The sequence below is a fragment of the Telopea speciosissima genome, chromosome 8 (assembly GCF_018873765.1).
Source record: "Telopea speciosissima isolate NSW1024214 ecotype Mountain lineage chromosome 8, Tspe_v1, whole genome shotgun sequence".
Classification (NCBI taxonomy): Eukaryota; Viridiplantae; Streptophyta; class Magnoliopsida; order Proteales; family Proteaceae; genus Telopea; species Telopea speciosissima.
Genome location: NC_057923.1, coordinates 57,734,513 through 57,752,499, shown reverse-complemented (window position 1 = coordinate 57,752,499; position 17,987 = coordinate 57,734,513). Strand labels below are relative to the sequence as shown.

At 38.3% G+C, this 17,987-nt stretch overlaps 2 protein-coding genes across 2 annotated transcripts; one reads left to right on the top strand and one right to left on the bottom strand.

Annotated features, from left to right (window-relative positions):
- Positions 1-1,589: 1,589 nt before the first annotated feature.
- LOC122671969 (transcription factor IIIA-like) lies at positions 1,590-5,047 on the bottom strand. Its single transcript, XM_043869464.1, has 6 exons — positions 4,866-5,047; positions 4,502-4,636; positions 3,132-3,417; positions 2,466-2,701; positions 1,937-2,080; positions 1,590-1,809 (listed from the first exon to the last, which is right to left on the bottom strand). Exons 1-6 carry the CDS (start codon positions 4,986-4,988, stop codon positions 1,624-1,626), a joined length of 1,110 nt encoding a protein of 369 aa, XP_043725399.1. The 5' UTR covers positions 4,989-5,047; the 3' UTR covers positions 1,590-1,623.
- A 1,804-nt stretch (positions 5,048-6,851) lies between these two features.
- On the top strand, positions 6,852-15,951 carry LOC122672479. Its single transcript, XM_043869944.1, has 8 exons — positions 6,852-7,364; positions 7,477-7,662; positions 7,770-7,856; positions 7,963-8,073; positions 12,905-13,033; positions 13,897-14,034; positions 14,577-14,810; positions 15,347-15,951. The coding sequence occupies exons 1-8, from the start codon at positions 6,852-6,854 to the stop codon at positions 15,725-15,727; spliced, it is 1,779 nt and encodes a 592-aa protein (XP_043725879.1). The 3' UTR covers positions 15,728-15,951.
- The last annotated feature ends 2,036 nt before the right edge of the window (positions 15,952-17,987 follow it).

Here is a 17,987-nt window from a genome sequence, read left to right as displayed (position 1 = left end):
TTCTCTGCCTTCACGTTCTTGTGCGCGGTAGTGGCAAGTGAGGTAGAAAATGAAGTGGTAACAGTGTTAAAACAACCAGTGACTGAGCAAGCAAGCAAGCAAGAGAGTAATAGATGGATAAACACAAAAGAGCTGCAGAGGGCACCAGAGGGGCTACCGGATGGGAGGTCAACGGGAAGGAAGGGAAGAGTATTATGAGTAATTTAAGAATTTGAATTACAGGAGGACAAAGACGTGAGGAAGTTTTTTTTTTTTTTTTTTTTTAAAAAGGTTGAGATAAAGAAGACTGAGTAAATATAGGAGAGTAATTAGCCCATGTTAATTTGAGCAATTACAAAGATTTAACAGATTTTGTCTACAACTAATTGAATAAAAGTGGAATTTGGAAAAACTTTACAAGTAGTGGCCTAAATTTGAGCAATTACATTTTTCGTTTGAGGCCCTCTTTTTCTTATCTGTCTTTTCTTTTTTAACACACCAATAGCTCATCAAAACAATTCAAAAGGTGCTTCTGTATTTCCTCAAATCTAATCTGATCAGACAATAGAGAACCAATTTTGGTGAAATTTATGGCTCGACTTTTGTTCAAAGGAGATCTTAGCTAGCTATTTCATCCATATATTTTGCCTCATCTCATATTAGTTCCAAGTTTATATTGAGGGGGTAAGATTCACAAGAAGGAATGATTTGAATTGTTACCCTTTTTTCCAAGGTTTTTTTTCTTGAAGCAAACAAAGTTAAACATTTTTTCAAATAAATTTTAAAACTTGTTTACTTGCTTCATGACAAGGTTATGAGATGAAATCTTCAAAGTTTAAGCAACAATAAATACCCACAAAACAAAAACATCTACAGGAACATTTATGATTTATGAGCACTTGTTGCCTGTATCAACTCTTTAGGTTAATTGTAGATTTGGGTGTTGGGTGAGGTAGTTTGGCCGGGTCCAGATCGAAATCAACCGGCACTGACCGGGACTACCCGGATTCCAATTCTCAGTTTTAAAACCCAGAACTTGATAAAATGAATAATAGCATCCATTGCTAAATCACCAAGATGATTGACACCTTAAACTTCAATCTGCTCTGTTAAATGCGTCACCGTAGAAATACTACCACGTCAATATTTTCAACTTGGGTTCTGTAGTGATGGCAATAAACTGTGGGGATGCTCCTCTCCACAGAGCCTTTTACAACTGCTCCTGAAAAGTATGAGTGCATCTGCTGTATCAGAATTCCACTCTAAAAGCTGATTATCACTTGTTTGGGGGTGCCACCAGCCCATGATTAAGCTGGTTGCAACTAAAACAGTAAACCCACCTGATTTCATAAAAAAGGTGCAAACAGACAAATGCAACATCAAAACAATTTCCTATTAAACATTAGCAGATTCATGACAGCATTAGAAATTGCAGAGCATTATACTGCATGGAGTTCAATCCACTCCAAATACCATTTACATCAGAGGAAACAATGTTCAATTAGGTGGTTACGCTTTAGATAAACAACGAGGTTGATTACAATGCAATAATGCATTTAGATCTATATACATCCTATGTATATATATTTTAAGAACAAAAGGTAAACTATTACTACAAATGCCATCTCCAACAAACTGTATATCTCACGGTTGATCATCTAACTCAGAAAGTAACCATGCAATGTATTCTGGTCCCTGGTTTGTAACAGAATCCATCTGACTAGGTGGGGTTACCCTCTTCCGTAGCAAAGTCTCCACACTAGGGCATGCTCTTTTACGCCCGCCTCTTGGTCTTGACCGGAATAGCTCGTCAGACTCCTCAAAATCCCCCTAGACATAAATCAATAAAATCAAGATATCAGCCAAATTTCTGCTACATGTCAACATATAAATAACCAAATTCATGCTCAAAAACACAGCACACAACACGATTGAAGGCTCGTGCCTAGAGACTTACATGGACATAGATATGAATTCCAGATTTCTCATGATTATCCCTCACATGTCTATATGGAAACTTCTTGTCACATCCACGAATTCGGCAGGCAAATGGTCTGACCTCAAGGTGTGTTGACTTTATGTGTTGATTGAGATTTGATTTCTGCTAGTAACAGCAAATAACTAAATATTGTTAGGTGGCTTTCAGAAAGAACTGAAATGAATAACACAAGAAAATCTTGATGCTCTGGTTCCTTCTGAAGGTAATCCAACTAGAAAAAGATATTGGTATATTATTATTGTATTAATAATGTTATTTAATAATAGAGAAGAAGGATTTATAGTTACAACAAGGTTCTTAATTTACTTTCTTTTTTTTTTTTGGGGGGGGGGGGGATTAAAAAAATATCTTTGGTCTAGAATAAGTTAACCTCCACCTGCAAATTACTACAAAATAGAAGTTAACAATTGAGTTTCTTCAAGGAGGTTTAACAGACTGAAATAGGGAACAAAAATGTAATGTTGAAAAGAAAACAGGAAAGTCTTACAGTTGTGAATGTGTGCCGACAGCCCTTGAAACTGCATTTGATATCACTGGATGAAACTCCTGCTTCATGCATCCGCAGATGCCGTTTGATATTCTTCTTCAGATGCTTTTGTCCACAAACCTCACAGGTGACATGTTGGTGGCATGACTGGACATGGGCTTTAAGGCATTCATCATTAGTGAAGTGTTTCATACAGCCTGGCTCACCACAAACCACTTCTACAGTATCTAGTTTAACTGTAATGATAAAACTTGTCAGCAAAATTATCATTACAAAAGCTATAACAAGCCAATACAAGTTAAACTGTTTTCATAAGTGGTAATATTTTCATGGAAGAGGGGTAGCCACATCGCCTGGATGGGGTAAGCTAGAGGGCTAAACCAATGGGTTCACAGGACGGGAAAGGGCATCATACAAGAGAGGTAGAGGAATCATTTCAAAGGGGGAAGAATCAAGAGAGAGAGAGGCACCCGTTTGCGGTATGTGGGCAGTGTGCCTAGCCTTTTCCCCCTATTTTCATAAGTGGGGGTAACGGAAAATGATGTAATGGAAACTGGTATAGACCCATAGGAAGCTCTTGATACACTTAATATCCTTTAACACAAAAGGGATCAGTCTAATATCTAGAGAGGGGGTAGGGAGAGCCTGCTCAGTAACATAATTTACCATGGGAATCCTCATGCTTCCTCAGCTTTGATGCAAATTCAAAAACCTTTCCACACTCCTTGCAAACATGCTTCTTTTGACCCCCAGTGTTGCAAGAGGAAGACCCATCTTCTTCATGAATCTCGTTCACATGCCGCTTCATATTACCCTGAAATGCAAATCTACGAGTGCAGTTCTCTACAGGACAATTGAAAAGCTTCCCTTGATGCTGGAGCAGGTGACGGGTCAAGTGATCTTTTCTCCTGTAGCTTGATTGGCAGTCATCTACTGGGCAAGTAAACGGCCTCTGCAGAATATTCGCACAAGAGCATGCTCCATAAAAGATAGATGTTGAAGATATGGTCATAATTAAAAATAACAAATGAAAAAATCATAAATCCTTACAAGTGAGACAGTGCGTGACTGAGGCTTGCTTGATGGAGCTTCTCAGGAGGTCCCCCACCTGGTACTGGTCCATTCAAGATTAAATCTACAAAGCCTCTCGCATTTTGGAGTTCTTCAAATGGGATCCAATGCTTCACACTAACATCCACTGGTTTCCACAATAACCATAATCATTAGAAAACATAGTAACAGAAAAAAAGAAAAGGGGAAAAAAGAGAGGCACCAAAAAACCATCTCAATGCTTATGGAAAGCAACAGAATTTATAAAAATAAATAAATAAGAAATCCTGTGGCCATAAGTATTTGAAACAGTTATGTCGCTCTACCAAGCATGCAGTAATGGACTATATACAACCTTGTTCAACTTGTCAATTAATTTCATTGAAAAACTTCCAACCTCATGGCCATGTCTGAACCATTATGCCAATAACTAATATCTTGTTCGACAATTTTTAGAATAATTTTTCAATTGAACAAGTCATACACAATCAAGGCAAGGCCTCCACAAAACCTCGTTTTAACATTTTGCACCGTGACCAGGAAAATAAAATGGATTTCAAACATTAGTTCAACTGGATCACCACCCCACGAAAACCATAACTGTTTCCTTTTACTTCAAAGGAAACAAAATCAGTCTCCAATAAATCTTCGGCAATCAAAAGAAGGATATAGTAAAAAAAAAATCTAACACAGCAGAAATTGTAAACACAGCCTGGCATCGATCTGCCAGTACCAAGCGCCAAAGATCAAAACCCACAAAGGAAAAAGGGCTACATAAAAGAATATCAAACCAGAATCAGTGGTAAGCAATTCGAGTCGGAAATGTTCAATATTTTAATGCTGAGGGAATCAACAAGTCAAATATTAACAGTTTCAGAAAGGGATAACATGCTAAAACTTCCAAGGAAAAAAATAAAATAAGAAGGTAACGGAGGAGGAGAAAGCAAGAAAAATTGAAAGGGAAGTGGCAGTAGCAGATAAAATACCTCAAGCGAATGACTTTGCATATGTTGCTTCAAATATGCAGGTTTCTTAAAGCTCGCACCACACTCTTCACAAATATTGGACTTCTCCTCCACCTCTCCTTCATTTTCATCGAGTCTCTTCTCCTCAACCACATCCTAAATTGAAAAAGAAAACAGAACAGAATAAGAAAAATAAGAGCAGCTTCTGAAATCCCCAATTAAAACCCTTGATTATACCCTCTCCACCAACAAGAATGAACAGCGAAGTGAAACTAAAACACAAAATCAGTAATCCCAGCAGCAAATCATACCATCAACACGAACAAAATGTGAAACTTCCATAATCTTTAAACTTCAAGAGCAAATAAGGAGAAAGAGGTGAAACCTTATGGCGGGAAAGTACATGCGAGGTGATCAACGACTTCTTGGACCTGCAAATGCCACAATACTCGCAGTAATAGCGCCTTATGTCCCTGAAAATAGGGACTTCTCTTTCCGTTCCTTCCATCACCACTAGATTTTTCTTTGCTTGAAAAGATCTCTCTTCCCCTGAGGATAGATGAACACCTTCCCAGCCGATCGAAAGTCCCAAGCTCCAAGTGAGAAGTGAAGGCTGCTGCCGCAAACCCTAAAAGTGGAGACTAGAGAGTCTGGAAACTGTAGCCCTAATGAGATGTGAGATGGATTCTCGTTTCTCCTTCTTTACGGATCCTTAGCCATTATTACATTATATATATCTGAATAGGAATAGATATGGGCATTTTAGTGATTTGGGTCGGCCCAACATTCGAAGAGGCCCAGCCTACATTTTCTAAACCGAGATGTTTAAGCCTTTTAGGCAAGGAAGTAAGCAAATCGGCCATGGATCGGCCGAATCCGATTCTATTTCGTATTTGCAATCGAAAATAAGGAAAACATTGAGCGTACTCGTACGGGAATACCACGTAAGGGAAATGTTTGGATTAAAATCCTCTCCAACTCCTTCATCTTGTTGACTTATTGTGCTTTGCAGTTTGGGTCTATGAGCTCGACACGTGGAAAATGCTTAATCCAACGATGGGAGCTTAATTGACTCAGTTTTTTTTTCTTTCTTCTCAAGCTCGGCATCGTTGGATGTCGCATCTTTCACGTGTTGAGCTCGCAAGCCCAAATTACAAGGCACTGCAGAGGATTTTTTTGAAATATGCTATGCTATGAATTACCTATGCATGGTGATTCATATAGAGACATGTGGACCTCCATTTACATGCAACGATCAATTCATTAGGGGGGTCTTTCCATGAAGCCTTCTGCTACCTACAATAGGGCATGGAGGGATAATTAGTGGGAATCTGAAAATCATTGATTTGGTGTAGGCGATGTTAGAAATCAACATGGAGGAGGGGCGTCAAGCTCCTCTTTAATGAAGAATTCGCCCAATTAGTGCCCAATGAGCCATCCAAGGGTTGGGCTGGCTGGCACACATCTCAGCATGCACCTGAAAATGCATGCCAACTAGCCTAGCCGTCGGATGCTCATTGGGCACTCCCTGGGTGGCGGGCTCATTGGAGAGGAGTCGGATCCAAAGGGAGATCAGATCAATCCCCACCCATCCCCATGTGGGTAGTTGATCCAGATTCATCCCAAGGAAGGTGTGGGGTGGGGTTTGTACAAAGAGGGGGTAGGGGAGCATGGTGGTACAGGGTTGTAGGGGAGGGAGGGTGTAGAGAGAGAGAGAGAGAGAGAGAGAGGTGTGGTGGGTGGTGCAGGTGGTGGTGATGATAGATTAAAATCCTTTGCAATGCGGACATCTGGCGATGCAATGTGGCCCGACTCATCAGATTAATCACCTTCACCCATAAATTTCAAATTCCTTCTAAACGATGTGGCGAAGAGCTTGATACGTGAAAAAAGCTTCATCCAATAATGTGAACTCAATGCAAAGTAATGATTTTTTTTATTTTTTATTTTTTTGGTGAGTACTAATGCAAGTGGCCAAACACTTGCTTAAAGGAAGAAAATTTTGATAACTTTATAGTTTATACGAATAAGACACCGTTTGCCTATATAGTATATCGTCCAAAACGACAAAAAAAAAAATGCGAATGCGAATCTATTCGAACGTTAAAAAATTCCAAAGTCGCTTTCTGCTCCTCTTTTGTTTTTTTTTTGTTTTTAGTTTAGTTCCATTTATTTTAATGCACAACGACGATCAAACCTCTCTCTTCCTTGACAAAATTAGGTGAGCTCAAATTTACATTTATTGTTGCACTATTGATAACTGGTCTCTCTGCACAGATATTTGAGGGTTTCTTCTTGATTCTACAAATCTTTTTGTTTAGATTTGAAGTTTATTAAACTTTTGATTCCAGGATTTTTCTTATTCTGTCTAATGGCCGTTTCGGCTTTCAAATCCAACTCCAAAAGGGGGAATTTGGGATCTTCTTCCAATAACAAATCTTCTTCTGCAAAAGATTCAGAGTTGACTAAGAAAGTCCCCCTTCGTAGGTCGAGAAGTGTAAGTGCTGTGGGCAGAAATTACCAAGACAAGGAAATACCTTCTTCTTCTAACTCTATCTCCACAAGCACTGTTGATTTTCTGAATAAGAGAGATAATCCATTGTTCTACAGCAGCACCTTATCACCACCAGATGTTATTGAATCGGAAAACGTGATTGGAATCGTCAAATTAGATGAGCAAGCATCCAGATTAGGTGAAGCAGCGAGGAAATCAGTGGGTACTGGTTTTGTTTCGGATAGCAGAAGAGGACGATCGGTTACGAGGCTTTCTGATTATGGGAATCAGTCTTTGGCTACTCGAAGGGAAGTGGGTCGAAGTTTGTCAAGGGAGGAGATGGGAAGACGCAGGCGATCTGTTTCAAGAGGCCATTATGGGAACTCTGAGGTCTGAGCTTTGTAGCTTAAGATCCACCAGTCGTTGTTTTGTTGTACTTTGAGTTGGTTATGAGAGTTTATTCATTTTAGTTTTGTTACTGTTCGTTGTTTTATGTTTACAGAATGAAGTTGAAAAAGAAAATAGTTTGTCTTCAGGTCTCAGAAATAAGAATAATGAGAAATTAGCTCCCAGCATGGAAAAAAAAGCTACTGTAACCACATGTGCTTCTGAATTATCAGATCAGACGAGGAATTTGCATAGATGGTCTAGTCAACATCCTCTTTTGGAGCCTTCAGATGGTTCAGTGGTAAGTTCATTAATGAATGACCCTATATATGGGTCAAGGCATAGTGAAAATAGTACCTTTGGTGGTTGGTTTTTATCAATTTCAATTCGTTTTCGTTTTGTCTGCAGATTCCAAATTTGGAAGATGAGATCTCTACAGGTTCTTTTTCAGAAGCTGAAGAGAAAACCATCAGAGCAGTATTTGAACAGATGAAGGTGCAGACCTTGCTTTGTTCCTTCAATTTGTATTGGAAAGAACTTGTTATGGATCAGTTGTCCTGATAAAATAATTCATGTTCTGACTTTGTGCTTGATAACCCAGTCTTTCCAGACTGATCAGCAGGCAGATGATTCTGGTACTGTTGGAATATATGAAACGGTTCGTTCTGAAGTAAGACGTGCAATTTCTGAGATTCAAAACGACCTCGAAAATGTAAGCTCTTGTGGCTTGAAAGGAACTTAGATTTCATTAGTAATGCTTTTGTTATGAATTAGTTGCATACAATGATTTGTATGGAAATTTATGTGAAATATGTTAAGTTGCAAATTGTGCTGAACACATACATAAATTTTCAGGAAGCTTACAAAATTATGGTAAGAAAGGAATGAGTAAAAAAATCTGACTTGTTTTCATAGTTTCTTGGCGTCTAGGCGACCCAAGGCGTTGGCGGGGGCCTCGAATCAAAGGCAAAACCAATAAGACGTCCAAGGCATCCAAGGCGCCTGGACACCTAGGCGTCGTCTTGACAACATGCTTGTTTTAGGAAGAAATTCAAGTTTTCAATTGCAATATATGAGTACGTTGAAAATGCACTAGGTTGGAACAAAAATGTTAGTGGATATCATGCATACTCAATGCTTGGATGAGTGAACCAGTGTTGGCATGAGCAGGTTTTAAGTGATAGAGATCTTGGATCTCTTATAACCTATATGTGGAAGGAAAAACTTTTAGTTTGTACTTATTACAAAAACTGGAAGAAAAAGGATTAACCTCATTGCAGTGAACAAACTAATATGGGATTACTCTTATGAAATTGGGTTTCCAAAGGACTTGTATATTTACATCTACATCCAAATTTTCTCTTGTATGGGTCTTGTTGATTCTTCCACAGGATCTTAGTTGAAGTCTTCCACTCTTTATACTCAAGTTCAAGTTTCGAAAATAGTTCTTTCACAAGTTAACAACAAGAATACACCAAAAGGTTTGGTGACAAGGAAGAGAATAGTTAGCACTCTGTTGAACTTCAAAGAGTCGCAGAAGTTGCAGAATGGGAGTCTCTATTTAGCTATGGACTCATCATAGTTGAATTCTTCTTGAGCAGGGAGTATACTACCTAATTTCAGTTTCAAGTTTTCCCCCTGCTTTGAACTTTTTGAAAGTTTAGACACCTTCAATTCAGCCCTGATGATGCTTCCTTTTTACACGCTTTGTGGTTTGGAGGATTGTGTTTGGCATGAATATGAGCTTTCCTCTCCATCCCTTTCTAGAGAAAAAGTTCAGGTATTTTTATTTTGGATAAGCGCAACCCTTGTTGAATTGGATCTACCAAATGAAAACTTTGGCATGACTCCAACCAGGCACTGAGTTTCCACATTCAAAATAGGGGCATCTATTTTACTTGCGAACAGCAGTTATGCACCTCAATCAGTCAATGTCAATAATGTGCACACCCTATGTCATCATTGTCCTTTATTGCCCCTACAATCAAATTTAAAAAGGGGCGTACCCAGTGCATAAGGCTCCTGCCAATGTGGGGACTGGGGAGGGATATATGCAGCCTTACTCCTTTGTGGAGAGGTTGTTTCCCGATTCAAACCCGTGACCATTGGGTCACAATGGAGCAACCTTACCGTTGTGCCAATGTCTGCCCTCAATCACAATTTTAAATATGAAAATAGAGAAAGAGATACTTCCTTTCTTTTTCTTTTTTTGTTTTTGGGTGGGGGGGAGGAAAGAGATACTTCCTTTCTTTTTCTTTTTTTGTTTTTGGGTGGGGGGGGGGAGGGGATAAATAAGCATACTTTATTGAAAATGGAAAACTTTGAAAGCCATAACTACTAAAAGATGTGAGTTCCAGCCCCAGGGAAGAAAACTCTGATTGTTCTTTTTAGCTTCTACCTTGTGCAGCCTTTGGCTGGAAGGGCCAGTGGGCCTTTGACAACCATCCATGCCAGCTTATGAGGTGGCAAACAGATTGATGATATAGCCCTGCTGATTACAGCAATACATGCTAACTGGAACTTTTCCCCTCTTTTTTTATTTGGTGTTTTGCAAGATTTGTAATTTAATTAAACAAGAAAAGTCAGTTTTGGGAGAGGGATGCTTGATTTTTCTCATTCTCGTAGTTTCACTTAATTTCTCTCATCCCCTTTAATTAATTGATCTCATCTTTTTCTGCCTCCCAGTTTATGCAGAGTTTCACTTATTTTTAGCCCCAATTTTTTGAAGGACTTAATCTTGATTCTTCTTACCTAGGAGGAGTTCAAATTTATGTACAGAATGGAAAAGGGTAAGGGTAAATTGGTAAAATCAAGCTTCATCATTTAATTTGAATTACTAGATTGAGGCTCACTTTATGAGCTCCATATACATCATGGACCCTGTGGTTGACTAAATAGGTTGCAATGCCCATTCATAGGTATAACTTCATGTGCCAAATCTCTTATGCACATAAAGATATTATTAACCAATGAATTTATGTCCATCGTTTAAATCATGCACATTTTGATATATAATGTTTTCTCCATTGTTTTAGATCCTGGTCCTGTGGTCCAATCAGTTATCTATTTAGTGACTAGTTGACAAGTCAACCGGTGAACTGGGTCACCAACCATGCTTGTCCCTACCTAACCAGATCAAGTCAACGTAATCATTTGGATAGGTAACTTGGTTGGTATATTCACTCAGCCTTTTCTAAAACTGGATGATAGGATGGATAGATTGACCCAGGTGAGTCAACCAGGTTTTAAGGCTTTGGTTTTAGAGTTTCATCAGTGAATACATAGTGTGCATAACTTTCTTTAACATGTGGCCTGTTTCTTGTAACCATTTTCTTATCGATAATCTTCTTCTAGTTCTTCAGAGAATTTCAGGCCATTTCTTACATGAGCCTCTTTCCTGTACGTTGGAGTTGTTTCAAACCAACATAACATCTGCATCTTCTTCCTTTTGTTTTGTTTTGTTTGTCAACATGTGTTGGATGGTTCTGACAATATCTTCCTTTGTTCTTTTTTCGCAGAGCTGCTGCATGGTTGATAACTTAATGTACTAATGCAGCTTTCCAAAAAAGTGTAGAAATTACATAATGCTCTCCTTTTGGATATGATTAACCATAGTTTTTAACTGAACATTATTCTAGATATTTGACCTGAAGTACGACAGTGAATGATACGGCATGGTCTTACTGTAATCCATGGCTGGAGTTGCTCGATGATTGCTACAGTTTCTGCATAGACCTGTTTTCAACTTATTTTGACCTTTTAAATCCGGTAGTTGCACTGTTAGTAGTCAGCCAGGTGGAAGCAAATTCATCTTATGTTTATCTTCGGATGCACAACGATAATGGTTCTGTGGTTATGTATCTGGTAGTCTGTTAATCTGTTTACACTGCAGGCTTGTTAGGCGCATTAGTGTAATCTTCTGTCTTCCCGCTGCCTTGCTGGATTTTGTGGAAGGATGGAAATCAATTTCAAATACTCAAATGTTAAGAACTCCCTTAGAACTAGGGGTATCAATGGTAGCGTAGGGTCAGGCAATGGCCTTACCCTTACCCTCTTAGGGATGTAGAGGGGTTTCATCTGTACCCTTTACAGGGTATGGGTAAATTTTCCATAATCCGGTGGGTAAAGCATCATCAATGTTACTTCAGTTGTATTTGCGTAAAGCAACATCAAGTGCATTTGGGAAAGTAGGTTCGCATTCAGTCTTTTGGCAGTGGATAAATTAGGTAGGATGTATATGGTTTGGGACTTGGATCAATACGTATGTCTTTAGGTATCTTTAGAATATGTATTCATGAAATCACCTAATTGTCCCTACATAGACGGTAAACAAGTTACCCTCCCTGTTTAGCCAGGTGGGGGTTAGCATCCTTTACCCTTATTCTCCTCATTTGCTGAAGGGGTAAAGAAACCTTACCTGTACCTTCAAAAGGCAGGTAAACAGTCAAAATGATACCCATAGCCAAGCCCTACTTAGAGTCTCAGCACCAAAGAAATTGGACTGGGGTATGATTGGAATTTTGAAATTGCCAGGAGCATATTTTTGGGTCAGATTGAGGAAATGATATTTCAAAGAAAATAAATGAGTGATCTAGAAAGTAGTGTAGAAACATGTCACCGACAATCTAATATTTAGAGATGTACCAAAAAGAAAAATTTAAACCATAGGATATGTTAGGCTGGAAGTTTCTCTCACGAGGACAGAGAAGGTGTTATACACTTTTGTTTCTGACATGATTACCTATCTATTACGTTCACTATTGTCTTCTTAAGGTGCTGGTTCAAGGGAAAAGAAAAAAACTAGTATAATCTACTGAAACATTGCGAGAACAGATTTTATGAAATGAATGGACTGATCTAGATTGGTCCTCTGAAGCCTTTTAACTGCTTTCTCCATTCATGTAAAGAACACTGAAATACCTGAGTCTACTAGAGAATGGGAGGAGGGTTCAGGGTCATTAGCTCGTTAAGAGCCTGTAGAAGATGGAAGAGAGGAAGATAAAGAAAAGCTTTGAACTTGGTTTGATATTAAACAATAAAATAAAAGAAAGAAACCTATTCATCAAAATAAATATTAAGACATGGTTGATCTCACATCATCAAGACAGAAATTGATTTTGGGGGTCTCATTTTGCTTTTTTGATAAAAAGATAGAAAAGACACATGATGATAGAAAATAGAATTCCTCATGTCTGTCAATTATCTCACCTAGGATCAGGCAAAGCGCTTAAGAGGATTCCTTTATCTTCCAGGGAAGAGAAAGTTGATACGTAGTCTGAAAGCTCATACATTGAACTAAGGAACAAGACTCGAAGGAAAATAGGCAGTGGAAGAACTGGATTTGATTTTCTTTATTCATACAGAATCAAGTGTAATATGCTCCTTGTCAACTGTCATGTTGCCTGTAAATCCATTTGACATTGGTTTCGGTGTTTTGGTTACTTACATTGGATTTACATATACTGTTAAGCTTCCCATTTGTTACATATACTGTTAAGCTTCAAATTAGCTCTTATTTTGTTCTCTCCTTTTTGCAAGTTCAGGTGATTCGAAGGAATTCTACTACTATTGGAGCAGCCAATTTTGTTGACATCCCACCTGAATCGGTTAACCCAGATGCAATTGAATTAGTTTCTGACATCAGAAAGGAATATGCCAGAAAGCTTGAGCTGGTAACTTTACCTCTCCAACCCCACCAGCCCCAGATTAAACCTCTCCAACCACGTGCTTGCTTTAAGCTGTCAGATTGCCTCTTTAACATGTTTCTTGTATAATTAAATGGTTTATTATATATCAAAACTAAACTAAACTAATAGATTGTTACTGAATTTTAAATGATTGTGTGGGCCTTCTGAACCTGCCTGATTCTGAACAGTTGGGGTCAAGCATGCTTGCCACCTGCCCATTCTAAATGGCTGGGCCTGAGAAGAGAAACCCTAGCTCAACCTCCCAAACCTGCCCTGTTCTTAATTGCTATTCTACCATGTGACTATTTGGATTAAGAAAAATAAGAACAGAGCAACATGTTGATATACTCCCTCAAGACATTAAAAGCATGGAATTACAAAGAGCAATGTTCAATATGTAAGCAAATATTATAATCACTAGTTGAATCCATTTTACAGCTTGAAGTTGAGACCTCTTTTGTGGGCAGCATGTACCACATGTTTTTCAGTAGAAAACTCAAATGTTCCATTTGTCATAATATCAGTTTTTTGCAAGCATGCAATTGGTTTTTTGTTAATCTGTTTCTTCGTGTCACACTTCCAAAGCTTCATTAGCATTATATAGCAAAGATTTGAAGATAATAGAGATCTACATCTGTTTGCATTGGTCAATCCATATAAAGATTGGCTGATTGAGTGAGTAGATGCCACAAGTTGGTCATGGATTGGCTAGTCTGCTGTCTGATGGGTTGGACTTGTCCTGTCCAGTGCTGATCTGGATTGGCAATCTGACCTATTCATTTTAGATCCTTGATATATAGCATTTCCATATCAAACAATCTTTTAGTCCATGATTTTCCATCTTTCAGTCCCAAGAACGAGCTAGGAAGCTTCGAGCAGAGCTGGCTATGGAAGAGCATCGTGGACAAGAACTTAATCGAATTCTGAAGGAGATACTTCCGGATCCGAAGTCATCGGCTACACAGAAGCCTCAACCCAAAAGAAAAGTAAGCTTTTAGTTCACTTTCATCAGACTGGCATTTCTGTGTTTGAACCCCTTTTCCATGTCAGAAACTGACACCAACTCTCCTATATCGGACTATGTAATTTTCATGTTGGACACTGGCACCTCTCTCTTTGTTCTCATTGACTGGCTTTCACATATTAAATTCCCTATCACTTTCTACCCAAAAAGAAAAGGTCACATCTGACCATTTTACATTCCTTCAGGCCACTATTGTTCTAAAATAATGTTGGTTGGATGTGATCCTATCCTTGAAATGACATCCTCTTCTGAACTATCAAGTTTTGGTCACAGAGATTTTATGTATTGGATGACCCCAATTTTTTGTCAAATTTGAGTTTGGACATTTGGTTGGAATTTTGGGGTTGTCCTGTTAGCTGGTTGATAGACTTACATTTTAATTTAGAGACCCGGATTTGTCTAACCATCAGAGGAAAGCTCTTTATTCATTTTATCTGTATCATTATTTGAGTTTCCACTTGTTTTTCTTTTAGTTCAAATGACTCCATGGAACTATTATGACAGACCAGCATTGAGCGGCGGAAAATGTCCAAGCGTCTGACAGAAGAAGCCATGAATTATTTTGATGAATGTGTATCAATATCAACATTTGATAGTTCTGACTTCTCTTCACAAGAGGACCCACCTCTCAATTCTGTTGCTGCTACTCCCTCTGTTGGTGACAGCAGATTCTTGCCGTGTGGAAGTTCAAGTGCCTCAACTTCCCATTGTTCTAATGTTCAACTCAATTGTAACAAGGTCCATCTCTGAACTTATGATGTTAGCCTATCTACTATCACATTTGAAACTATTGTGAGAAATCTTAAGTTCTTAACCCCGTTCTAAGACTGGATTCCCTATCACTGAGCAACTAAAGAACTTATTGTTTACACTACATGGTTCAAACCCATTGAACTACATAATTTTATTGACGAAGTTTGTGGATAGGCTGGTCTAGTTCAAGGCAGGATTACAAATATAATAAAGAAAAACTTGTTTTGGTGTAATTGAACTTTGTAAATAATGTCAAATAGCTTTTATTTTGGGAGATCATTTCCCGAGCATGTGAGGTTTTTCCCACTATGAATCATGCAATTTTATCTGTCAGGTAAAGGTTTTGGTGTTATTTTTCTTTTCCTGCCATAACACTATTAGTTATTGAAGAAGCACAAAAGAAGAAAGGTCTGATGTGTACAAGTAATTAGTTGTCTTCAACTTTATCTAGTTTTGTTCCCTTATTGATGTTTCAATCCATGTGTTAAAACATATACCTAAATTAACTTCTCTATGTGCAGGACCCAGATGGTCAAGTTTTCTACAACCCTTGCAAAGAGAGTAGTGTCTTAACAGCTGGCAGCTGCTGTAAAGAACTTGGTAATGTTCAAAGAAGTCCAACAGAAATCGATGCTGAACAGGTCGGAAATTTTCAGTTCTCCTTTTCGCATGAACCAATGAAAACCCAAGGACTTTTCGATGATATTAGAAGTTATATAAAGAAATTCGAAAAAGAAACTCATAACAATGAGAGGGACTGTCAGACAAGATTAAGCTCTTATGATGCAGATGACTACAAGTCACACTTCTTGGCTGAGAGCTTATTGTTTGACAAGGTGATCCTCAAGAACAAAATACAGTCTGGTAGTCTTCTTCTCTGTGCTAGTGGTATTGTAATTTAATTATTGGGGTTTGGTTTCTGTGGAAGTACACTATTTAATTACGGATCGTTCTAATCATGGAGGGTTGAAATACTGAATGTATATTATTACAATCTTCAGTTGCTTGTAATTTAAGAGAGAATCCATTAAAGTACAATTTAAAATGTCAAAATCTGAATGCTGGATTTCTGAGTCATTTGTTTGTTGAGTTGGGGGCATAGGGCAGAATGAAGTTCTTCATAGAACGATAAATGTTGTATCATGTTAGACAGCACATATGCAAATTTGCTGAATTTATGTTTAGTACATTGGACTGACCTAGGCAGTTTAAGTCCACCTTTGATAAAGGAAATGGCTTTAAATGCCCGAATATTTTCCGATTGGCAGTGATGCAGCTCCAAGTAGGAAGGAGAAGAAGAAGAAGAAGTCCTGAACTTAGGGCTTGATTAGGGAACCATAGATTAGGATTATTATTCTCCATATTTAGTTTATTTTCCTGTTTTTAGATTGAACCAGTTTAGAATTGGTTGCACCTAATTGGTTCAATTGGTTTAATTTAAGTGAAGTGTTCCTATTGGTTAATAGGTCCTTAAATCCTATTGGCTAGTATGGAATCTTCTTTTAAATTAGTTGTTTTAAGTTAGATTCTTTTAACTTAAGTTAGTAGGGTTAAATAGGTCTTTTTACTATTTTAAGTTATTAGTTTAGTTTTAATTCCTTCCCTTCCATGATTTTGTGAAGGAGAAGTCATTAACTTGTATTGGGATTTGGCATAAGCCATATTATAAATAAAGTAAATCGTGGAGGCTCCCCCACATTGAATTTTGAATAAAAAAAAGACCGTTGCTGCTGCTCCTTTGTGGGTGTATATCCTTGTGGATCTCAAGGTGGATAGGGTAGGTGGACTCCTGCGACTCCTTGCATTGAGAAGATCGGGAGATTCCCTCAATTTTTAAATTGCTGTTGGTGGATTCCTGCTATAAGTTTGAATGATTAAACTATGTTTCCATTCATCCTCCCCCCCAATCGATTCTCCTTTTATTTTTTAGTTTGAATCCCATAAACCCTAATTCATCTAGAACCTGTCCAGCCTTCATCCTTCATCTGTTTTTCATAAAAATCAGACCACAGCCCCCTCATACCAACCCCTCCACTCGACTAGATCTGCAGTCTCAAATATCCACCAAAGACCTAGATTCCCCTACCACCATTAAAACCCCAAAAAACCCCAAATAGCCTAATTTTTGTCTAGAGCTAACCACCCATCAGAATCTATCCATATTACATTCGAACCTCTCTCGTACACATCTGAACACTCGACTCTAACCCCTGGTTCAGATTCCCATTATAAACCTAGTTTTAACTACTTGATTGTTTTCCTAAAACCCTAACCCTAACCCTAAAAATTCTAGAAATTGAATTTTGATTCAAAACTTGTTAAAATCTATTTTAATAGCTTTCCCAAAGCTTGCCTATTAAAATCAGATATACATTACCCCATTCCCCCATACTTAACCCTAGAATTTAACCTAAAAACCCTAATTCTGTCCAGTCAAACCAGTAGCCTTATTAGAAGATCGGGAGGTTCCCTCAATTTTCAAGCTGCTGTCGGTGGATTCCTGCTATAAGTTTGAATGATTAAACTTTGTTTCCATTCATCTTCCCTCCCAATCGATTCCCCCTTTATTTTTTAGTTTGAATCCCATAAACCCTAATTCATCTAGAACCTGTCCAGCCTTCATCCTTCATCTGTTTTTCATAAAAATTAGACCACAACCCCCTCATACCAACCCCTCCACTCGACCAGACCTGCAGTCTCAAATAGCCACCAAAACCCTAGATTCCCCTACCACCATTAAAACCCCAAAAAACCCTAAATAGCCTAATTTCTGTCTAGAGCTAACCACCCATCAGAATCTGTCCATATTACATTCGAACCTCCCTCCTACACGTCTGAACACTCGACTCTAACCCCTGGTTCAGATTCCCATTGTAAACCCTAGTTTTGAGTACTTGGTTGTTTCCCTAAAAGCCCAAACCCTAACCCTAAAAATGATGGAAATTGAATTTTCATTCAAAACTTGTTAAAATCTGTTTTAATAGTTTTCCCAAAGCCTGCCTATTAAAATCAGATATACATTACCCCATTCCCCCATACCTAACCCTAGAATTTAACGTAAAAACCTTAATTCTGCCCAGCAAAACCAGCAGCCTTATTAGATCCTATTGCGTGGCCTCTAGTGGGATTTTGTTTCCTATTTAGAGCTACATTAGGCAGTTC